This window comes from Alexandromys fortis, unplaced genomic scaffold (genome assembly GCF_014885135.2).
Source record: "Alexandromys fortis isolate MF-2015 unplaced genomic scaffold, M_Fortis_MF-2015_v1.1 scaffold_11, whole genome shotgun sequence".
Lineage (NCBI taxonomy): Eukaryota > Metazoa > Chordata > Mammalia > Rodentia > Cricetidae > Alexandromys > Alexandromys fortis.
In genome coordinates, this window is record NW_026067912.1 from 6087176 (window position 1) to 6112150 (window position 24975).

General features: G+C 39.1%; 2 protein-coding genes across 2 annotated transcripts in view; one reads left to right on the forward strand and one right to left on the reverse strand.

The window, feature by feature from the left end:
- Positions 1-1355: 1355 nt before the first annotated feature.
- Nudcd2 (NudC domain containing 2) lies at positions 1356-7644 on the reverse strand. The gene is made up of 4 exons (XM_050138641.1): positions 7201-7644; positions 5382-5430; positions 5026-5177; positions 1356-2658 (listed from the first exon to the last, which is right to left on the reverse strand). The coding sequence occupies exons 1-4, from the start codon at positions 7387-7389 to the stop codon at positions 2575-2577; spliced, it is 474 nt and encodes a 157-aa protein (XP_049994598.1). The 5' UTR covers positions 7390-7644; the 3' UTR covers positions 1356-2574.
- A 174-nt stretch (positions 7645-7818) lies between these two features.
- Positions 7819-24975, forward strand: part of Hmmr (hyaluronan mediated motility receptor) — a 25664-nt gene continuing 8507 nt past the window's right edge. Inside the window, exons 1-11 of the mRNA XM_050138640.1 lie at positions 7819-8014; positions 11138-11236; positions 12080-12159; positions 13323-13370; positions 14582-14770; positions 15958-16044; positions 16134-16234; positions 19997-20071; positions 20497-20672; positions 21061-21209; positions 22754-22968. Of these exons, the coding sequence (XP_049994597.1) occupies positions 7969-8014; positions 11138-11236; positions 12080-12159; positions 13323-13370; positions 14582-14770; positions 15958-16044; positions 16134-16234; positions 19997-20071; positions 20497-20672; positions 21061-21209; positions 22754-22968 (1265 nt within the window). The 5' untranslated portion in view covers positions 7819-7968. The remainder of the gene's footprint in view (positions 8015-11137; positions 11237-12079; positions 12160-13322; positions 13371-14581; positions 14771-15957; positions 16045-16133; positions 16235-19996; positions 20072-20496; positions 20673-21060; positions 21210-22753; positions 22969-24975) is intronic.

The following is a 24975-nucleotide window of genomic DNA, read 5'->3' on the forward strand; positions in this document are numbered from 1 at the left end:
ACATCAGGGGCTGCCGTAGACCCACACTTGGACAGTCTCACTGTGCCTCTGTGCATATTTCTCTTATGCTTTTCAATAATTCATGACTCTTCTTTGAGAGCCTATATTCATACTTTGGAGTATCTTCCTTTCTGAGCATTTCTTTCTCTTAGCCTTTGTGTATAGACTTTATTAAAACATCTTTATTTAATAAAACCTCAAATTGGCTTTAAAAAATTCATTAGATTAAGACAAAAACAAAGGGAAAAATTCTTATGATCAGAAATTCCCATAAGAGTTCTTATGGGAACACAAGACACAAGCATAGTCTACTACCAATATGATAAATTAGGCTTAGCCAACGTGAGAAAAAACTTAAGTGCTTCCAAAGAAACTACCAGAAAATAAAAAATACCGACTGAAGGGGAGGCATGCCTGCAATCCCTGCTCTGTAGTACTGAGGTAGGAGGCTTTCAGGCTCAGTCTGTATTACACATCAAGAGCGTCTCAAAACACAAATAAGTAAAACACACAGGACATTACCTAAAAATCATACAACAGGTAACTTGTACCCAGATGATGTACAACTTAATAAGACAACCCTATTTCCAAAATGGCATGAGATTTGAATTATTTCTTTTTGGAACTTGCTCTGTATTCCAGGCTGGCCTCAAACTCAAAGAGAAACACCTGCCTCTGCCTTGAAAGCACTGGGATTAAAGACAAGGCACCACCACCCACAAATAAACATTCATCTTTAAAGATGATACACAAATGCTCAATCAACACATGAATGCTAGCTGTAACCTGCCTTCACAGAAATGCAAACCCAAACACAAGGAGGCTATGAGATACTTCAGTGGGTAGAGAACTTGTCACCAAGACTGGTGACTGAGTATAATCACTGAGACCTGCGTGGTGAAAACAAAACTGACCTCCTTGCTCTCTGTGTAATGTGTATACCCTAACCCCTGACTCACCCACTAGCCACACAACAGATAAATGTACAACATAAATAACTACATATGCAAGTATACACAGCCACAAAGATACCAGGTTCTATCACTAGAATGACTCAAAAAGCCAGCTAAGGCTGGGCAGTGGTGGAGCACACCTTTAATCCCGGCACTGGAGGGGGCGGGGCAGAGGCAGAGAGATCTCCTGAATTCAAGGTCAGCCTGGTCAAAAGAGTGAATTCTACCACAGAAAAATGCCAAAGCAGTAAAACCCAAAGAAAGAATGGAAACTTGTTCCAGGCTAAAGTGTCTTGCTGGGGCAGCACATCCCAGCAGCAGGACTTTCTTACTTAAAGGACATTGCTGGGCTAAGTCCAACATAAATGGCATCAGGTCTGAGGATGAAACAGCAGTACCAAGTCCACGTTGACGATCTAACTTTAATGATTGCATTGTTGAGAAAACATATTTTTTGGAAGCAAAGTAAAACAAACCACCACCACCAACAAAAACCAAAACAGTAAAAGACTGAGGTAACAGCATCATGTCAATTTATTACAAAACAGTATTAAGATTTTTAAAGTGTTAATACTTAATTTATAAGCTTTCTACACATTTCAGATTATCTTTTAAAGAATTAAAATACAACTGGGCAGAGGCAGGCGGATCTTGAGTTCAAGGCCAGCATGGAGTTCTAGGACAGTCAGGGATACAGAGAAACCCAACCCTTTCCTGAATGCCCCCCACAAAAGAAAAATAATTAAAAGGCACAAAAAAAAAAAAAAAGGATGAAAGCAATTTATTCTAGACAATCCTCTCTCTGTCTGAATCATTAAACTTATGTGAAGCCACTAGCTTACACTCAGGGGCCTACACTTGCTTTCTGACACTAATAGGTTACTCATTCTCCCTTTGTTTGGCTTTTACTGGTTTTCAATTTCTTCACATAATCACTTAGGCAGTAACACATGAGTTAAGAGTTTTTCACCAACTCAAATTACCTAAAACTCTTCTGTATACTTTTTCCTTTATTAAAGTGTTTCCAGCACTGTACTTTCCTTTTAAGGACTGGCATATTTAGACAATGGGCTGCAGCATATTTTTTTTTTTTAAGACAGGGTTCTCTGTAGCTTTGGGGCCTGTCCTGGAACTCACTCTGTAGACCAGGCTGGTCTCAAACTCCTAGAGATCCTCCTGCCTCTGCCTCCAGAGTGCTGGGATTAAAGGCGTATACCACCACTGCCCGGCGAGGAGTGCATAATTCTTACTCAGAAGTTTACTGAACATTATTCCTGCATCAGACTAAAAAAGAAAAAAAGAAAAAAAAATTCCCTGAAGGCACTTTTTCATTTCATATAACTTGTACTCCAATGCTTTTGTAGTAAAAATACATTTAAATATGAAATTAGTAAAATGTAGCATATAAAACAACGCAGAGCAGTAAGTTATCATCTAGCCACAGGACAGTTGCTACACCTCCTGTATAAATCATATCTGAATGTAATCTTTTAGAACCATGCTGAAATACATTTTGCAATGTTGACTGTGCACATCCGTGTCTTTCATCCTTCATATCATCTGCTGCATTAAGCTGCCAGCACCTGCTGCGATCCACTAGATGGAACAAATAAAAAAGCAGTCATTTCTCAAGGCTTGAGAAATCTGGTCCGCCCTTTGTGTAGTTCCCTGAGATTTCTGCACCACTGAAGTCAAAACCAGGGTTCTGAAAGACATAAAATAACAAAACTTACAAGATGTTGAATTCACAGTTGACAAAAACAAACCAAAACAAAAACCAAAAATACCACTGCAAGCACCCATGGGAAAATGAAAACCAAGAGGCCCCTTTCAGATCTGTTGGTCTTTACAGAGAGAGATGCCTGTGACAATGCTAGTGACCGTACAGCAAAACATCTTTAACTTCACTGTCTGTATAAAAGATCTTAACCTTTTCTCGGGGCAGGGTGTATTATAGACTGAACACAGAGCCTCCTTTAAGCTAGGCAGGTACTCTATTCTGATTCATACCAATTTCCAATTTAATTTTTTTCTTTTGAGACGTGGTGTAGCTAAGTTGCCCAGGCTGACCTTGAACTTGTAGTTCTCTTGCGCCATCCAAAGTAGCTGAAATTAAAGGTGGCTATCACCAAGCACAGCTAATAGCTGGCAATTTTTTTATTTTATTTATTTATTTATTTTTTTTGGTTTTTCGAGACAGGGTTTCTCTGCAGCTTTGGAGCCTGTCCTGGAACTAGCTCTTGTAGACCAGGCTGGTCTCGAACTCACAGAGATCCACCTACCTCTGCCTCCCGAGTGCTGGGATTAAAGCCGTGCGCCACCACCGCCGGCTAGCTGGCAATTTTTTGAAGCTTACTATAAGCCATGCAGAGTTCTAAGAGCTATATGTATATTAGCATAGAGATACACATTATATACAGTGGAGTACTGCTGTAAGCTTCAGACTTTTATGGGGGCATTTCATTTGCTTAACAGACATTTATTGAGCCCCGTACAACTTGGAAAATACCACTAAATACATACAGATTTCAAAAGTAAAAGAATTTAAGACTTCTGTTCTAGAGGAGCTTATATTGCAGCAGGAAAGCACAAGTATCAAACCATAAATACTGACACAGATTTCGGCAAGCTTGACTTGTACAAAGAGACCAACAGGAATCACTTTTGACTATGCAGACTACATAATTTCTCTCATAAACACTTGATTATAAGAAACTGCTATATATAAAACATATTAATAAGTGAACAAAGGTTATGTCTCTGTAAAACTTTACCTGCAGAGACATACAGCGGGTTGAATCTCCCCAGACGACAATTTGCCAACCCCTGATTTAGTGTGCTAAAGCTTGTAAGTGCTATAAAAAAGCTAAACAGAAAGTATGGCAGGAAAAAGAATTAGAGAGAAAATTATAGACTTAAATGAGATCGTTAAAATTTGATGAGCTGAAACTACAGAATAAATATTCCAGTCAGAATCAGCAGAGAGCCAGGCATGCTGGTACATATCTTTAATTCCAATACTTATACTTGGGAGGGAGGTATCTGTTCAAGGCCAGCCTGATCTGATTTTCTACGTGCACGTGTTATATACGTGATTATATAGGCACATATAAAGTTCCAGTACAGACAGACCTACACAGTGAGATACTGTCTCAAAGGAAAAAAAAATACAAGAAAGAGAAAGGGGAAAAAAAAAGAAAAAATGAGTGGGTAAGAAGTAATTGATCAATTTTCCCATTAAAAGAAGGAAGAACTTGGAGAATTCTGAGAAAAAAACATACTGATCTGACTTGAGCTATCAAAAGACATCTTTAATGGCTACTCTAAGATGACTATTTGGGTAAGAGTCAAGGAGGCTAGTCAGAAACTTTCTGAAGTTGGCCAGGTGGTTGTGACGCACACCTTTAATCCCAGCAATTGGAAGGCAGAGAGGCAGGCGATTTCTAAGAGTTTGAGGCCAGCCTGGTCTACAGTGAAGAATTCTAAGATAGGCTCCAAAGCTACAGAGAAACCCTGTCTCGAAAAACAAAAAACAAAACCCACCAAACAAACAAACAAAGAAAAAACAGACAAAAAGACCATACCTGAGATGGCGGCAGAGGTTTGCGGCGGGGGACTAAAACAACGAAGGGATCTCTCACCTTGTTACAATGTGTACGCTACAGTGTTCTAGTGGTTTAGGCTCATTATTCATGAATTACTGATATGAATTCAGCAATCTTAAATTCACAGTAACAAACATATTTGTGAAATTTAAAACCCACACACGCTGGGTGGTGGTAGCATATGCCTTTAATCTCAACACTCGGGAGGCAGAAGAAGATGGATCTCTGTGAGTCTGAGGTCAGCCTGGTCTACAGAGCATGTTCCAGGACCCCTAGGGCTGTTGCACAGAGATACCCTGTCTCGAAAAACCAAAAACTAAAACCCACATAGTAGGCTATTTTCTTACCGTTCACTTTAAAAGTCAGCAAGGAGGATTTTTTTTTAACTACTTCGTATAATGGCTTATGAATGAATACCTACATTTGGATTGCGTAACTCTACATACTCACAGCTGCACCCAACTTACTTCTTTCTGGAACCGCTCTAATGTAAGTTTTCTCTGCATTTGGTCTTGTACCCAGGGATCAGCTGCATATTCAGATTCTAGAAGAGAAGTCCAACAGTTTGCAGCGTCTCTCTTGGTCTTTGTCAGGACAATGCGGACCATTTTTCTATCCTCTAAAATACAAATAAGAAACAAGTTACAGAGAAATTACAGAAGGAGTTAATCCTTGTATTTCCTAAGACTGTCAGGCAATTCAGATATACAACTGTTCCCAACACATTTCTCCATCTTTAACAGCTAAAAGGACAAGATTTAAAGCAAAGAACAATATCACAATCTACTTTTTAAATTTTATGAATCACAGTAATTATTCTTACCCAAAGTCCATGTTCCTTCATCAGCAATTGTAGAATCAAATAATTTTCCCTGGGAAATAAATATAAGGTACTAAGGATACAACATTACATTTTATACATTCTCATAATTAAGATTTGGCTCATTTCAAGCTAAGCCACATCTTAGACTAGTCCAGCCTAACTGTAGGGTCTCAACCCTGAACTTCCTCCTACTCAAAGGGACCCCGGTTTACAAAATTTGACATTCTTAGCATTGGAAACAACACAGGACGCTCTAAACAAAACAAATAAGACACACTACTCATTACTGATAGAATAAATGTGAAATTAATTATAAAATGCTTTACCAATCAAAATGAACAAACAGGAACTCATGATAAAACTAGAAGAAATGTTCTATTTTATTTATTTCTTGAGGGAGGATCTCCGTCAGTGTTCTCAACCTGTGGGACGCAACCCTTCTCTTCTGGGTGTCCCATATTAGATATTTATAGTACGATTCGGTTTTTTTTTGTTTGTTTGTTTTGTTTTTCGAGACAGGGTTGCGCTGTAGTGTCCTGGAACTAGCTCTTGTAGACCAGGCTGGTCTTTAACTTACAGAGATTCACCTGCCTCTGCCTCCCAAGTGTTGGGATTAAAGGTGTGCACCACCACTGCCAGGCCAACAGTATGATCTGTAACAGTAGCAAAAAATAACTTTACTTATGTCACCCCAACAAGAGGAACTGTATTAAGGGGGCTGCAGCATTTGGGAAGTTTAACAACCACTGTTCTGTGTAGTCCTGGAGCTCAATATATAGTCTTGACTGGACTTGCCTGCCTCTGGCTCTCAAAATGCTGAGATTAAAGGCATATGCCACAATGCCTGCCTTAAAAATGCTATCTTTTAAAGCAAATGTTATTAAAAGCCAGTTCAATCTCTTCCGAAAAGCTGGCACTAGAAAAAGCCAATTTCTTAAGGAGAGTTAACCACATACTGCAGATTTTGATGTCAAATTAGCTGTGATGTCAAATTAGCTCCTGCCCAAGGTTACAAAACATGGTACCAGTCTCCCTTCACCACTACACTGCATGGGCATCAACCAGATTACACATCTAATCAAGGAGAGAAATTCAATCTCAGATTGTTATGTGAAAATTCTTTCTTTTTTTTTTTTTTTTGAGACAGGGTTTAGGATTTTTCTGAGATTTGTAGAGCAGACTGTCCTCAAACTCACAGAACTCTCCCTGCCTCTAACTTTGGGATTAAAGGCACCACCACCCGGTTTGTGAAAATTCTTACAAAAAAAAAAAAATGGTACAGCCAGATTCAAAATGTATTGGTGAAATCAAATAGAAGAGGCAGTATTTTCTTCACACACCTCTTCACTATCTTGATGATCGTCAACATGCAAGAAACCTGCAGTTTAGAAAGCCAATCTGACATCTTCATCCACTACCCTAGTCTTGTTTGTTATTCCTCTATTTGCCTACATATCACGAAGAGTTCAGAAACCGTTTTGTCTAGTCTCTGGGACTTAGATCAGTGCCCGGAAAATGATGAGCGTTTGCTCTTTTGATCTAGTTAGCCTTCTGTCAGAGGAATTAAGAAGCAGCAGAAATCTGTTTTAGAAACAACAAGGAAAACGGAATCTTTACATTACCACCCACGCAAGGTCAGCAAGCAGCTCTGGGAGCGGGTGCTACGAGGAGACAGACCCCTCGCCAAATCCAGTTCCTTTCTGCCAGCCAGGAACTGACCTTCCCACCCAGCAGTCATCCCTCTGAAACCGTGAATTTTAGGACTCGGGGTGCGGGGAAGCCAGAAGAAGGAAACTTGGGACAAGCCCTGGCTGGCTACCTTGAGGATCTCACGGCCACCCACGGCCAGAGCCACATGCCGGCTCTGCAGGCCGCACTGGATGTCCTGCGCGCGAGTGCCCGGGGGCACCTGGACTTCAATGAACACCTCCTCCAGGGTCTGGTACCACTGGCCCCACGGCGTCCCGCACGGGACCACCCCACTACGCTCCTCAAACGGGGCAGACATTCTCCAGAAGCCACGCGGGGACAAGGCTCCGAGAGAGCACGGAACGGGCGGGATGCGACTTGAGGTCACCGCACATGCGCAGGAAGCCAAGCTGGCGCGTCCGAGCGTGCAGATTTTTCCCTTTCAGCGCCCATTCAGGACACTCGCGAGACCTGGGGTGAAAGAACCGAAGCCCGGCGACGTCGACATCCCAAGAACGGTGACGCCGGGACAAAGGAGACAGGCGCTCGCGACCTTTTAACCTGTGTGACGCCGAAAACACGGAATCGCCGGCGGGGGCGCCTGTGAAGTGCGCTTGTGCGAACTGTGAGTCAACTTAAGTAACGCCGGACGGGACTGGCTGGAGCCGTAGCGGCGGCGACCAGCAGCAGTCTGTCATTGGCTGTCGGCTTAAAGTTACAGTCCTCCCGATTGGACGCGGCACAAACCTCGTGCGCATGCTCTTCGGCCCCTTTCGGCTGGCTCGGCTAGGTCTCTGTCTTCTGATTGGCCGATCCGGGGAAGCTGGCGTGAATTTGAATCCCGGCGAGCGGACAGTTGCAGAGGCGTTTGGTGGCCGCGGCGGATCCGGCTGTCAGAATGTCTTTTCCTAAGGCGCCCCTGAAAAGATTCAATGACCCTTCGGGTGCGTACCGGTGCGGGAGCAGGGTGGGAAGGGGACGCGCCCTACGCCGGTCCTTCCTCAGGCGGCGGGAAGCCGGAGTAGGGCTGGCATGGTGTTTGTTTTTCTCAAAATAAGTGCAGTAAACACTTGGCAAGGGCTGTACAGGATGGTAGGGATGTGGCTCCGAGTAAAATAGAGTCCCCCGACCGACAACAACGAGCCTTCAAGAGGGAAATTCTACCAATGAGCCGTCAGCTCCATGGTGAAACTATAGCTGGTTGAAGGGGGATGAGAATTGGCAGGCATTACGTATGTTACTTTCCTTAGAATTTTCTTTCTTTCTTAGACACTGGTACTTGGTGTGTCGATGGCACAGTAAATTGAGTGTAGGTGGTGATAGTGTCCAAAAAGTCAGGCTAAAGGAATTTTTAATGTTTTCACCATTAAGAATTAGATGTTTCCAGGCCCAGTGGCCTGAGCTACAAAGATTGCCAGTGACCCACCCCTCTCAACAAATAAATAGTTTTAAGGAAAATGAGACTGAAATCTGATCAGTGTTAACACAGCTAAGTTGACAAAATTGATACGGGAACCCAGGCTTCCACTGATATATCCTGTGTCCTTAACCACTGTTGTGTCTACCCACAATAACCAGGGAGCCTTAGGTGTGATTTGATCGACGCTAACTGTACAACTGTCCTGTTCTAAGGGCTGGAACTTAGTCCCTTAAGCAGCCAGACGAGCAAAGTACCCAAGTTGCACTCTTTACAAATGAGAAGTTGAGGGAGTTTCTGACTATATTGGCCATCAAAGGCCACGCTGTATCCTCTGTAACATCTGTCAGGGCTACGTCTGTGAGTCTGTGACTTCTAGCCACACCACTCCACTCTCAAGGTCAAGGGACGATCAGATTCAGCCAGCTCAAGGGCCACCCAGGTTCTGCAGAGCATGGGAGATTGACATTGGACTATGAGTTCTAAGTGACTGACTGGAAAATGCAGAAGTCCGGAAGCTTGAAGGCTTTAGTTAATGTAATAAAAACTGCATGCAGAAACCCACGACTTCATCAGCTGATTTGTTTGTTTTAGGTTAGAAGATAGCAGCTTGGGTAAGAAATCCATGAAAAAATAATGATAATCAAGGCAGCAATTGCAGCCACTTTGTGAATAATAAATAACACAGTTTACAAATAAATGAATTGTGTCTGTAATAGCAGAGGTCTATTGTCTCTGTGACTTTTTGAGGTGGGGGGGGGTCTTTCTCTGGAAGACCAGGCTGGCCTCAAACTCACAGAGATCCACCCGCACCTGCCCCTGTGAGTGCTGGGATTAAAGGCCGCCACCACCTCTTAGCACACCTCTGACTTTTCTAGTAATGCTCTCATAGTCCTAATCCTTTCAGAATACACACACATAGAATTTTAAATAGGGTGGTAGCACATGAGAGTTTCTTTAAAAAATCAAGACACACAAGAGTAATCAGCTGTCTGCGTCATGAGAAAAGTTAATTGAATAATAGATACTTAGAATGAAGAAGAAAAAAATCCAAGATAATGAAATAGTTAATCTCTAAATACTTGAAATCCATAAAGAATCAAAAGTGTTCATTTGAAATTCTTGAGGGTTAGTGGGAAACATGTATATTAATTACAAGCAGGCACATTTCTGAGAGTAAATATCTACTGCTACAATATACAATAAGCCTGCTTGGACTAACAGATTTTTATGTCCTAAGAGATTCAAACACATGTATAACCAGAATATATGGACACAGTTTAAAGTCCCTTCTGACACAGTCGTCTACATTAGCTGCAGCTGTGTTCTAACTGGGCAGATTTTTGGTGCTCAGGCCTAGGTCTGCATGCATAAGAAAGCCAAGGACTCTGTTCCTAGAAAGCCTATAGATTTTTTTTTTAAAGATTTATTTATTTATTATGTATACAACATTCTTTCCATGTATGTTTGTATGCTAGAAGAGGGCACCAGATCTCATTATAGATGGTTGTGAGCCACCATGTGGTTGCTGGGAATTGAACTCAGGACCTTTGGAGGAGCAGGCAATGCTCTTAACCACTGAGCCATCTCTCCAGCCCCCGCCTATAGATTTTTGTATTTATAAAATGATAAAATTATGCTGGGCGGTGGTGGCGCACGCCTTTAATCCCAGTACTCGAGAGGCAGAGGTAGGCGGATCTCTGTGAGTCTGAGACCAGCCTGGTCTACAGAGCTAGTTCCAGAGCCACAGAGAAACCCTGTAGATAAAATTATGAAGTCCAAAATTGTATTTCCCCCATCTGATTTGTTCCTCGAGGCTAACATGAAATGGGAGAAAGTGCTTGTGTCTCATGCTGTTTGGCTTTACTGCACTGACAGGCTCTCCTGGGTCCTACTGGTTTCCACTCAGAATACAAAAAAAGGGGGCTATTCTCCTTTGCTTGCTAATTCTAAGAGAAGTTTCTGTGCAAAAGATTGAGCCATATTGCGTTTGATTTGGCAAGGAGCCGAAGCGGGTGGGGAGAGTTTAAAAAAATAACAACAAAAACTCTTCAAGTATGTTGAGTCCTAGTACCCTAGTCTACCACCTGGCCCATCCTTTCAAAGAGGGCAAAGTGTTGGATAGAGGAAGGTACACTGGAGGTAGGCATCACGCTGCATGTTATCTGAGCACCCTGGACGCTAAAGTGAGAGACTCAGGGATTCAGGATGAGCCTAGAATATATAGTGAGCTCTGGAGGAGCCTGAGTTCCATAGAAGAATACTGTGGAGCGAGAACAAAAGTAGGGAAGAAAGACTGTTAAGCAAAAACATCATAGTATATCTTGGGAAATACTAAGTTTTCTGGAATAAGTTATCTTAATTCATCAATGACTGTGTGGAGAGCAGAGTAGGAAAGGTTTATTGGCTTCCAGGTTACAGTCTATCCTAGAGGCAGACCAAGTCAGGAAGCACAGATGGAGTTCTGCTAATGGCTTGCTTTTTATGGCACGCATTGTTACACAACCCAGGACCGCTAGCCCAGGGGTGGAATACCCACAGGAACTTCTGATGAAAGATAGTAGATACTTATTATAGGTATTGCTAATCTGTTAGTGGTGGTAATAAAATGATAACATTGATGCATTCATTGCTGTTATGTTTTCTGTAGGTTGTGCTCCATCCCCAGGTGCCTATGATGTTAAAACTGCAGAAGTATCTAAAGGACCAGTGTCTTTTCAGAAATCACAAAGATTTAAAAACCAAAAAGGTAATGGGCCCTTAAACAATGAATATACAGTCTTATAACCTAACATAAGCAATACTGTTGAAATTTTAAAATGCTTTTGTGTTTCTAAAGTTTCATGGCTGAAAGTATGTTTGCATATCATTGTTTGGTTTATTTATGAAAGACTCGAGTAAGGAATGTTTTCTTTTCATGGTCAGACTGTACATTACAAGTGAAATTGCACAGGATATTTGCAGATAGGTAGTTTCCTTTTGGATAATTGCTGTTCCTTTCTGTCAGAGTATTGGGACTGCCGAGGAGTTGGAGAGTTGGCTCAGTGGTTAAAGCACATAGTGCTCTTGCAGAGGACCTCAGTTGGGTTATAAACACTCAGGTACACACACATACTCCCACACAAACACATGGACAAACACTCAAATACACACACATACTCCCATACAAACACATGGGCAAATTTAATATTTTTAAAAAAAATTTTTTTTAAATTAAAAATATCAGGAAAGGGATTGGAGAGATAGCTCAGAGGATAAGAGCACTTGCTGATCTTCTAGAGGTCATGTGTTCAGTTCCCATCAACCACATGGTGATTCACAACCAACTATAGTGGGATCTGATGTCCTTTTCTAGCATAAAGGCATACATGCAGATAGAGCACTCATATACACAAAATAAATAGATCTTTAAAAAAATATTAGGAAGATTTTAGGTCTATAACAAATAATTGTGCAAGTAATTATTTGAAATGTACAATCAAAAGGAAAAGCTTATCTTGTTCAATTACTGTCTGCAATGAGAAGTTTGGAAATTTTATTGTATGTGGTTAAAACATCAACCATGGTCATATTAATTTATTTTTTTTTTCAGAATCTCAACAAAATCTTAATGTTGACAAAGATACTACCTTGCTTGCTTCATCTAAGAAAGGAAAGACTTTGGTTTCAAAGGTGAGAAACGTTTATAAGACTGTTGGTATATTCATTATGTCATTGACAATATACCTGCAAAACACTGTGTTTGATTAAAATGGCTAAGTGTGTAAATCAAATTTATATGTAAGTTGGAGCTAGAGAGTATGCTTACTGCTCATTAGAGGACCTGAGTTCAGGTGCTTGCACTTAGAATTGGAGTTTTGTATGATTAAGCATAGACTCCCCAATGATAGACCTTTTCCAGTAGAAAAGGCTACCAGTTTTGAAATGAATGTCAACTTAGAAACACATATAACAAACCTGTTATTATTAATGATGTATATAATGAAGTATAAACATCCATGTTTATATTTTCTTCCATTGTGTCAGAAAGGCTGCTATGTACAAGTTTTTGTGAAGATTAATTATGTCATAGGTAAATAAATGCCATTAAAAAAAAAACAGAATCACAAGTTTTCATCATAGACCTCTATTTTTGTTGTAAAGGAAAGGGAAAGCTATTTTTCTAATGGATTGAAATTTAGAAAATTGAAATTTTTTCAGGTTTTAAGAACATTTTAGCCAGGCAGTGGTGGTGCACTCATTTAATCCCAGCATTCAATAGGTAGAGACAGGTGGATCTCTGTGAGTTCGAGGCCACTCTGGTCTAAGAGTGAGTTCCACTAAGAAACCCTGTTTTGAAAAACTGAGGGGGGGAGCGCATTTTATTTATCAGAAAAATTCCTATAAAATATGTCATAACCCTCTACAGTATTTACAATACACATGAAGATGAGTGTGTTAGTTTGTAGTTTCAATCCCAGCACATGAAAGTTGGATTGTGAATTCAAGGTTAGGGTGCACTGCATAGTGAGTTCTTGATGTAAAAAAACAAAAATTAGGAGCTAGAGAAGTGGCTCAGTTACTGCTCTTTCAGGGGACTCAGGTTTAATTCCCAGAACCCACTTGGCTATTCCCAACACTTTATATGACTCCTCCAGAGGATTCAGTATCCCTTTCTGGCCTCCAAAGGCATCAGGCACACACATGGTCTGCAGACATATATGCAGGCAGAACACCCACACACATGAATTCTTTTTTAATTTGGAAAAGGACCAAATATAAATAATTAAATATCAGATTGGGCTGTGATATTTGTGGCATGAAGTTCATAATTTTTTTTTTTGACTTTTAAACAGAAGGAGCCTCAGAAGAATGATAAAGATTTGAAGAGATTAGAGAAAGAGGTAAGCCATACTTTCAGCTTACTGCGGAATAAATGGAATAGTGGAAAGAGGATCACATAGATTTGCAGGCTAATATTGTGGAGCAATTTGAGTAGTTCTGCAGTGAGGTAAGCATGTCATTCATATCAGAGCCTTTAGGGAATGGATCCTTGTCTCATTTAATATTGACTGTCTTTATTGAGGATCGATGGCAATGAGGATGTTATGGTTGATACTTACACGTGTAATAATTGAGTTAGTGACATTGCTGATGAGTGAGTGACATTGCCAAGATTAGGACTGATTATTTGCATCAAATTTTAGTTTGGCAAGTTTTTAACCATATTTTCCTTGTTTTGTTTTGTTTTGCATCAGTGTGTGGTATGCATACTTACATGGTATGTTCACGTGTGCATAGATGGGAAAGCCAGCGTAGTCTTAGGTTGCTCTCCACCCTAAGTATTGAGGCAGAGTTATACAGAACCTGAGCTCACCCTTTCAGCTAGTCTGCCCAGCTAGCTCACTCCAGAGATCTGTTTCTACCTGAAGTACTAGGATTACAAGCGGGCCACAACCCCTTACTGACACTTAGATGGCTTCTGGGGCTCCAAATGCCAACCCTCATGTTTGAGCAGCAAACCCTCCCCAAACATTTTCAATGTGTTGTTTCTGTGTTTCTGTTTACTAATATTCTGACAAATATTAATTTCTGTGTTTTGCTCTTGGTTAACTAGTAGAGAGGAAAAAAAACATGGCTCACTGGCTGCCTATTAAGTTCTTCTGAGGACTCTGCTTTCCTGAAATAAGAAACATATAGCACTTCAAGCTATAATTTAAATTTGTGTAATTAGGACCAGAGAAAACAAGAATTCTTACAGCTTTTAAGTGACTAAATAGTTAACTATCTTACACTTGTAAGTTTATGTCAATTAAAAATTATTGTGTTTTGTTGTGGTTTTGTTGTGTGTGTTTGAAACTGGGTATGTAGCTCTTCCTGGCCTGGCACTCTATGTAGACTGGCCTGAAAAATCACAGAAGTCTGCCTGCTTCTGCCTCTTAAATACTAATCATTCAGAATTTAAGGTGTATTCATAAGGTAAATATGATTATTAAAAACAGAAAGTAGAATAAGAATGTCTGAACACTGTATCAAATTATAAGTTTCCTTGAAGGGTTGAGGCTTCTGGTACCAGTACGATCAATCATGTATTTATCCTCTCATTTTCTTCCAGATCCGTGTTCTTTTGCAGGAACGAGGTGCTCAGGACAAACGGATCCAGGATATGGAATCTGAATTGGAGAAGACAGAAGCAAAGCTAAATGTAGCACTCAGAGAGAAAACATCTCTTTCTGCAAGTAATGCTTCTCTGGAAAAAAGGCTTATTGAGCTAACCAGGGCCAACGAGCTACTCAAATCTAAGGTAGTTGGACCTCATAAGAACACAACATTGAATAGTGCTTACGTTCACATTCGAGTGGTTTGGTAGTTTAAGCTTGTGACACTCACAAGTGGAGTTGAGGCTGTTTATTCACTTACAGCACTGGACCTAACCACACAAACTAGTGATGGTTTGTTGTGCTAAGTACTGGTCTATTTCAAGAAGGCAAGTAAGGTTTTGAATAGAATGTAGTAAACACCAGCAAACCATTAGTTCTGCTGTGACTATTAAATTAAGTGCTTTAAATATTAGCCTACTGTTGTAGGATTATTTTTACCTACTTTATTATAGGACTTAGAAATGATTAATAAAATGAATGTACTCAATACATAAATTGTGTTTATAAGTAATAATGAACTAATAGATTCTAAAGAATGTACGATGGTTCCATTATACAATGGCAAACATAGAGGGAAGTCACCGTTCAGTTGAATTCATCATTTATTCAGTGCCTGTGATGGACTGTGCTCTTTATGTAGAGAATAAAAAGTGTATTAGAGCCCAAGAGAGATTCTGACCTAGAAGGCCTGGATTAGGCCCCATATCCTGTATACTTCAGGTATCCCAAGCAGCTGAGACTAGTTTAGCAAACAGTTCCACAAGTCTTTCTGGGGTTTGTCTAAACAACAGTAAGTGACCTCTTAGACCAGCGGTTCTCAACCTGTGCGTTGCAACACCCTTGGCAAACCTCTATCTCCAAAAGTATTTACATGATGATTCATAACAGTACAAAATTACAGTTATGAAATGGCAGTGAAAATAATTTTATGGTTGGGAGGAATTACATTAAAGAGTCGTAGTGTTCTGAAGGTTGAAAACAATTGACTTAGACTGTTTCAAAAATAAGCCAGGAAGTCAAGGGAAAAGGGAAAAATCAGTACTGGTGTACAGTCAGTACTTGTTGTGGTAAAGCTCTTTTCTCAGCCAAAGTATATTACACATAATAACTCCAGTGATACGCACATTAATTAGTATTTAAGCAATTCTTTTTTTCTGGGTTTTTTGTTGTTTGTTTGTTTTGAGACAGGCTGACCTTGACCTCTTGGTCATCTTGTCTTTGTCTGTGTCTCAAGTGCTGAGATTACAGGCACCTGATACTATACCCAGACTTAAGTAATTATACATATGACTTAGCAGAAAATATTTCTGAATTTTTATGTTTGTTGTAGTTTTCTGAAGATGCTCACCAAAAGAGTATGAGAGCTCTAAGCCTGGAGTTGATGAAACTTAGAAATAAAAGAGAAACAAAGATGAAGGTGAGTGCTTCCTTTGGTGTATATCCCGTCTCTTGTCTCTGGGAACTTAAGAGCTTCTCAGTTCCTAATATAGTTGTCTCTGTGTGCAGAGTATGATGGCTAAACAAGAAGGCATGGAGCTGAAGCTGCAGGCCACTCAGAGGGACCTTGTGGAGTCTCAGGGGAAAATAGTCCAACTGGAGGAAAAACTGTAAGTGGGAAAAGAAAAAGGATAGTTAAGTGATGGTAGTGGTGCACGCCTTTAATCCCAGCACTTGGGAGGCAGAGGCAGGCGGATCTCTAGGAGTTCGAGACCAGCCTGGTCTACAAGAGCTAGTTCCAGGACAGGCTCCAAAACCACAGAGACACCCTGTCTCGGAAAACCAAAAAAAAAAAAAAAATGACGATTTCTTTATTAAAGTGTTCTATCAAACTATATGTATTAATAACGTTTGGTAATGTTTCAGTGTAAATACACATTGTATAATGAGGAAATCAAATTAAATATAAGAATCCCCTCATTACCTTATAGTGAAGAACTCTAGCTTTTTTAAGTTATACCCAACTCAGTCTGGAGTCATCTTACTGTGGCACGCCAGCTTCTTCCTCCTTTCTGTATTAGAACTCATTGATCAAAAGTTCTCTTGACCAACTAGCGCCGTGCTGGCCTTCCCCTATTCTTTTTCCAAGTTTCAGTAACTATGTTCTTTTATGATAATTAATTTTTAATTCCACTATTTTGTGAAATTTGTGGTATTTGTCTTTGTGACTTGCTTGTTTCACTTGGCATAATGAACTCTAGTTCCATCCATGACGTTACACGAAAGGGTTCTGCTTTCTTTATAGGCCTGTGTACTATTCCACTGTACGTCATTGGATCAGTTTGTCTCTTGAATAGGTGTCCTTGGCTTCTATGTCATAGCTGTGTGAGTACTGCTGAGGCTACCATGGGAGTGTAGCCATTACATCCATATAGTGACTTTGTTTCTTTTGACTATATACCCACAAACACAATTGTTGACCTTATGGTAGTTTATTTTCAGTTTTGTCATTCTTTATGGAAAAACCTATGTTCTGTTTTCCTTAATAATTATGTCAAATTTTTTCCTACCACCAGTGTACAAGAGTTTATTTTCTTCATATCCTTATCAGTACTTATTAACTTCAGACTTTTTAAAAAATGTATTTATTTATCTTTATGTGTATGAGTACTTTGCCTGTATGTATGTATTTGCACTATATACATGCCTGGTGTGTGGATCAAGAGGACATTGGATCCCATGAAACTGTATTTACAGATGGTGGTTGTGATCCACTATGTGGGTGCTCGAACCTAGGTCCTCTGCAAGAGCAGCCAGAGTTCCTAACTGCTGAGCCATCTCTAACCTCCAAAACCAGTCTTTCTCTTTCCTTCTATGATTGTTATCTGTTTGTGTGTTATATATACAAATATAATACAACCTGCTGAGTCTGTTTTGTTATTTAAAGATCATTCTTTCTATGGCAAATTAATACTTGAATTTGATTTGCATTTTCTTAGTGATTAATGATATTAAGCATTTTCATCTATCTGTTGGCCATTTGTATATTTTTGAAAAATGTCCATTTATATCTCCTGCCTATTTTTTAATTAGGTTAAGTTTTATTATTAAAATTTGAAAGTTCCTTATATAATGTAAATATCATAACTTTTTTAGAGATACACGTTGCAAATATTTTCTCCAATTCTGTAGGTGGTTTCATCATACAGTATTTGCTATCCAGAATATTTTTAGTTTGATGTAGTTATATTTATCTATTCTTACTTTTGCTTTCTCTGCTTTGAGGGTTTGGCCATTCTACTTTCAGTGTCCTAAAGCATTTCCCCAGAATGTGTGCTAGTAGTATTGTTGTTTTGAGTGTTAAGTACTTAGTCAATTTTGAATTGACTTCAGAAGCTGATGGGTTATAGGGGCTTACTCCCATTTTTCTGCATATGGATACACGATGTTCCCAGCATCATATGAGGATTCTTCTGTCTCCAGTGCATGTGCTGTGGGTCTGTTTGTTACCCTCTTGGCTCTAGGCTGTCGATTTATCCAATTGTCTTATTTTTACGCACAGTATTTTCATTTCAGTAGCTTTGTAGTATATAAAATCATGGAGTGTAGTCATTCTTGCATTGCCTATTGCTCAAGGTGTCTTTTGGTAATATGGTCTTTTGTTTGGTACAAATTATAGATTTATTTCTTGGTTTGTGAAAAATGTCTTTGATATCTTGTTAGAGGTTGCACTGAATCTGTAGATTACTTTGTGGAGTATGAATATGATAACAATATTGACTCTTCTCATCTATAAATATAAAGAATTACTTATATCCTGTAAGGTTTTATGTCAGTATTTTGTAATTTGTATTATAGAAAATGATCACCTCTGTTGTGGTTTAAATGGCACATGTCCCATACAAGCTCATCTTTTGAACTGGATCCCAGTTGGTCATGCTGCTGGGAGGCTGTGGAACCTTGTGGAGGCTGGGCAGAGCTAAATGAAATAGGCCTCTGGGAATGGGTCCTTGGAAACTTTAAAGTAAAAAAAAAAAAAAAAACTGCAAGGGGTTGATGAAGAGTCAGGTGTAATGATGCAGTAGTTTTGGTTACAGAGTAAGCTTTTTAGTCTCCATTTTATTTCTGCTCTGATTTTTATTGTTTCCTCTATTAAGACTATAGTAGATTGTTAGCCATTTTTTTTTATTTGCCTTTCTCTGAAAGCTGTATTTGCTATAACTGTTTCCTCAATACTTTCTTAGTTGCCTTCCTTAACCTCTTTTTCAGGGGTAGAGGGTAGTTTAGAGACAGGGTTTCTCTGTACAACAGCTTTGGCTGGCCTTGAACTCACATAGCTCCACCTGCTTCTGCCTTTTGAGTGCTGGGATTAAAGGCGTGTGCCACCAACTCCTAATTCTTCCTTAACCCCAAGTTAAGTCATAATCATACTCTAACCTTATGAATGTGTTACCTTCAACTCTTTTTGTGCATCTTCAGTTTTGATGAACAGGGAAGATCTCGTTCTGCTAGCATGATTGTATTGAAATAGTTGACTAACCCTAACTGAAACACAGGTATAGGAAGATAGGATTCATGTCCAATTATAACCTTAAAAAAAAAAAAAAACAACTGAGTTACAACTACCATAAACATATCTCACACACATCACGTACACAGACTCCTACATGCACACACGAATGTGTTCACTCATTACACACATACAGAAACACATCTACACATACATCACGTGCACACAGCTATGCCGCTTTATAACCTGTGGCCAAGTGTGTCTTAGATTTGTTCTATATTCATTGAGTTTAATATTGCTGGCCTATTTCAGCCTTTCTAATGGTGCTATATGCTAATTTGTCTTTGTCTTTCTTGTTTGAAACAAGGTTGTGTGTCTCATTGTAGCCCAGGAAGTCTTCAGTGTCCAGATCCTCATTCCTCAGCCTCCCAGGCTGCTAGGATTTACAGGCCTGTGCTATATGACCTGGCAATAATTTGTTATATCTATAGACTTTATATATCTTCTCTTATGAAGTATCTGTTTAAATCTAATTCATCCCTCAAAGTAGATCATCTTGAAGAGCCTAAATCACATAAGTAATCGAATACTGTACAACCTGGGATGGAAGCTTCTTAGCATACAAAATGTGATTTGGGTTGGTAAAACTAGGAAAGCTGCAAAATATGACCATTTCTAATTTATACTGCTGTTCTCATCATAGATCTTTTGTCAGAGTGTGTTTGGAAAGCTTTTTCGTGTAAATAAAATCTAGTTACCTGTGTTGATCATAGTAGCTAACCTGAAAAATCACATGAAATTTAAGGTAGAAATTGACCTCTGGAGTTACCTTACCTGACATAATAGTATTTAGTATCTAGTAATTATTATGCATGGTTATTACATAAATAAACCATATGTATTTATTTCCTTTCTTCCCCAGTGTTTCCATAGAGAAAGAACAGATTGATGAAAAATCTGAAACAGAGAAACTCTTAGAATACATCGAAGAAATTAGGTAATATAAATAGAACTTTAAAATTAACTTCCAGGCCAGAGAGATGGCTCAGTGGTTAAGAGACCTGGCTGCTCTTCCAGAGGACCTGGGTTCAATTCCCTGCAGCCACATGGTGACTTAACAACCATATGTAACACCAACCCCCAGGGGAATCTTATCTGATGGCCTCTGTGGGCATTGCACATCATGTGGTACACAGACATCCAGGCAGATAAAACATAAACATTGAATCTATAAATAATTGAAATGAAAAGAAAATGGACTTTACTGGCTGGGAAATAACTTTGTGGGTTGCCTGGCATTTGGGAAGCCCTAAATTTAAATTCGAAATTGTTTTGCTCATAGAAAACAAGAGGACCTTATTTTGTTGAATATGTTCTTCCAGTACCTAAAGGGAATTCTCTTCAAAATATTCTTTAATGCAGTTGTGCATCTGATCAAGTGGAAAAATATAAACTTGATATTGCCCAGTTAGAAGAAGATCTGAGAGAGAAGGATCGTGAGATTTTAAGTCTTCAGAGGTCTCTTGAGGAAACCCTCACATTTTCTAAGCAAATAGAAGACCTGACTGTTAAATGTCAGCTGCTTGAAATGGAAAGAGGTACTGTGCTAGCTACTTCAGTAAGGCCTGGGTGCTGTCTATAAAAAATGCATGGCTGTATGACAGGAATATTTTTTCATAATTATGTGAATACCAAAAAAGTCCATGTGCTATGTTTGGGAAGTTTTTTTAATGGTACAGTGTTTGTTTTATTTCAACATGTTATATTCTTTGACGACTTCTACCCTGGGTGGCCATTCATAATTAGTGTAAACTCAAAACTAATCTTTCTGTGTAGCATATATAATAAGGTAATGACTATGATCTTGCCCCTTAGGAAACACTTACTCTATATAGTGTGCTACAGCAATGGGGTGAAATATTAGCTGAACTAAGCCCCTTAACAACAGTATTTAGTTCTGGAATGCGTCGTACTTTCCTTTTATAGACGATCTTGTCAACAAGGACAGAGAAAGGGCTGAAAGTCTCAGTGCTGAGATACAGATTGTAACAGAGAAGCTTGTTCTGGAAAAACAAGAATATGAAAAGCTGCAACAAAAAGAATTGCAAATAGAGTCACTTCTACAGCAAGAGAAGGTAGTTAACTACATGTATTTTTGCTTTTTTTTTTAAAAAAAACTACTTAATTATATCATAATTTTTCCTTTTTATCAGAAATTCTCTGTATATACTTTGAATGTTTAGTCACAGATACTAGTATATGTTTTATCAAGTAGACAAGATAGGTATTTATAATTACCTTAAAAAAATGTCTAACACAAGATCTCCTGAGTAAATTGGGAACATGGGGACCTTGGGGGAGAACTGAAGTGGGAAGGGGAGAAACAGGGAGGGGAGCAGAGAAAAATGTAGAGCTCAATATTATATATATAAAGATTCCTAAGAGTTCAGGGAAAAAAAAGAATGTCTAATATTAGGAAAAAGCAAAACAATATAAAAATGAAAGTTACATAAAGAAAATTTTACATATCAGTAAGGGAAGAAAACCCACGAAAATATACAAACAAAAAAACATGGTTATGGGGAATAGAAGTAGATAATTGTAACACTGTAACACAACACTGATTACTTGTAAACATAGAAAGAGGCTCTCCCCCATTAATCAATGGATTAGAGATGTTCATTAACCATTTCACTGTCATACTGTGGGGAAGGCTGAATCAATAGGGATGGACATGCACTAATGTGATGGCTATTTGGGGGCAGTAGACAATGAAAGGGGTTCAATAGGTTAATATACATTAACCTGGAAAGATCTCAACTATTTTTATGATTTAAAAAAATTTTACATACACAGAATATGTAGTATAGACACACACCCCCCAAATGTATGGCATGTATGAAAATAATGGGCAATTACTGTAAACCAAAAGTTACCTCTGGAAAGGAAAAAAGAGAGATTGGAATAGGGATTAGTGAAAACTTATACTAATTTCACTTAAAATCTAGAATTTTGTTCTCAATAATAATGTTTTATAAAACTTTGAAATGTGTATCCTATAACAGAAACGCTTTATTAAACGGTGAGATCATAATATACTTTTTATCATATTTAAATAGAGTAGATTGGTAAATTGGGAGCATGGGGCCCATGGGAGAGGGTTGAAGGGGAGGGGGGAAGAGAGAGGAGCAGAGAAAAATTAATAGCTCAATAAAATCAAAAAAAAGGAAAAACATCACGATAATTTAATGTCAGAAATTGAATGACAGCTTTCTGCTGTGTTTTATGTAGATAAGGAAATAAGTCTTCAATGACTTTATTTTTTTCGCTTAATGTTAGTGGGAAATGAAGCATTTTATGCATAGGAAGTAGATCATATTTGTTAACAAGATAAAAGTAAATAAATTTAGAGTATATTGAAGTATGTATAAGCCAATTGTAAAGCAGATATAAAGAAAGTAATGTGATGGTTTTTCACTAAAACTAGAAATTATATTTTCCACAGTATTACATTATAATATATAATCTGGGGAAAGTGAATATAGTATGTATATTTTTGTGTTTCCTTTAAACTTTCTAATTTATTTGCCATACTTCATGATCTGTATTGCATTTCTTGTCTCCAAGAAAGGTCCTGAGGCCACATCTAATTATCTTGTGCTTATCTGTATGGGTGCAGGAATTGTCTGCTAGTCTTCAGCAGCAGCTCTGCTCATTTCAAGAGGAAATGGCTTCAGAGAAGAATGTCATTAGAGAAGAGCTAAAACTTGCCCTGGAGGAGTTGGATGCCGTCCAGCAGAAGGAGGAACAGAGTGAAAGACTGGTCAAACAGCTGGAAGAGGAGACAAAGTCGACTGCCGAACAACTGAGCCGGCTAGAGGAGCTGCTGAGAGAGTATGTGTTAGTGGGGTCTTTTCTACACAGGACGGGAAATATGAACTGTTTCCGTAGAGTTCTCATATCACCTGAGTATCTGCACGAAGGTAGGAAGAGATACAGAGGAACACATGGTACGAGTATACATACGCTCACATACGTACACCACACACATATGTAAACAGGCATGGTAGTCAGAGTTGCCTAACACATGTTTACTCCCCAGACCCAAGAGGTTAAGGCAGGAGATTGATGAGTTTGAGATTTGTCTGAATTGCACATTGAGTTCAAGGTATTGGGCTTTCATAGTGAAATTTTGTCTCGCAACAAAAGGAAACCCTTTTTCTAAGCCAAAAGCTAGTGTTTGCTACTACATTTTCTAAAAGTCTGGGCATCCACATTAAAACAGTTTTTATTATATTTGAAAACATCTAACCTTTTCATTTTTTATATCTTTTTTGAGAGAATCCAGACACTCCATTCATTCATGCGTGTGCACATCAGCATGGACAGGCACACAGCACTGCATGCATGTGGAGGTCAGAGGACAACTTTTAGGAGTTGCTTCTCTTCTCACCATGTGGGGACCTCAGGATGTAACTCAGATCACCAAGGTTGACAGTGCCTTTTTCCCCTCAGCCAATCTTTCCTCATTTAACAATCAGACAATAAAATGGTCCCAAGCTATAGTGGCTCATGCAGGTAATTCCAGCACGTCAGAGTGAGGCAAGAAGACCGCAGTGAGCTTGAGGCCAGCCTGTGTTGTAGAATGGAGTGCTCTCTCAAAAATAAAGCAATCAGCCGGGCAGTGGTGGCGCATGCCTTTAATCCCAGCACTCGGGAGGCAGAGGCAGGAGGATCTCTGTGAGTTCGAGACCAGCCTGGTCTACAAGAGCTAGTTCCAGGACAGGCTCCAAAACCACAGAGAAACCCTGTCTCGAAAAACAAACAAACAAACATAAATAAATAAATAAAGCGATCAGAATTAGCTAGTAAGCATTCAAAAACAGCATTCTTATTCAAAGAAAAACTGTCTCATGGTTTTATATCAGTTTTATATTACTGCAGTCCTTTTACTACAACTTTATTTTCCAGCACATGCTGGAAATGCATTTAAATTAAAATTTAGCAACTTTATTCTTTTATTTTTAATTGTTATTATTTACTTTAAAAATATTTTTGAAATGTATTGTTATTGTTAGCCCGTATGTGTGGTGTGTGTGAGTCTAGGCATGGGTAAAGATCAGAGGACAAATTTCAGGAGTCATTCCTCCCTACCATGGGTTTCAGGGACAGACATAAGGTTGCAACACAGATTCTTTTATCTGGTCCTGGCAATTTGATTCGTAAATTTAAACTACAAATAACTTCTACCATTTAAATTCCTGAAATCCAATCAAGATAGCAAGCTACTGTGGATGGGATTTGAGCCTGTGGTATCCCATTGAGTACTTAATAATCTCTTCTAAGTTTTTGTCACTCATGATGAAGAGGCACCCCAGGGCATTGTGTACCCCCACTTTGGGGGAGCAGTACAAAAGTGTTATGGGGATTGTTCTAAATTGCAACTGGTTTTGGAGAAGAGGAAAAATTGAGTGGATAATCCATTTCCTAAAGGGGGGTTGAAACAGTTATTCACTCTAGCTTAAAGAGCTCTGATTTCACCTGGCAGTGGTGGTGCACGCCTTTAACCCTAGCACTTGGGAGACAAAGGCAGGCGGATCTCTTTGAGTTCAAGAAAAAAAAGAGGAAGAGAGAGTTCTGATTTCACAAAAGCTTTATTTGTTAGCTTAACTAGTTAGCTATGCAGTTATTGGGGAAGTGGTTTTGATGCCTTCATGTTCTGTTTCATTAGGTGCTGTGTGAGATGAGGTCTAAGGTTCTTCTTGGATTAGACATTTTAGGCTTACATTAAAAAGAACTGAAAGTCACTCTTCTAAGTGACAAGGAAAATACTTTATTTTACCATATTCTTTATATGGTGTGTGTGTGTGTGTGTGTGTGTGTGTGTGTGTGTGTGTGTGT

Coding starts and splice junctions, on each gene's coding strand:
- Nudcd2 (XM_050138641.1), bottom strand. CDS start 7,389: ATGTCTGCCCCGTTTGAGGAGCGTAGTGGGGTGGTCCCGTGCGGGACG. Junction 5,431..7,200: donor GTGGCCGTGAGATCCTCAAG/GTAGCCAGCCAG, acceptor TTTATTTCCCAG/GGAAAATTATTTGATTCTAC. Junction 2,659..5,025: donor TAGAGCGGTTCCAGAAAGAA/GTAAGTTGGGTG, acceptor TATGTCTTTCAG/AACCCTGGTTTTGACTTCAG.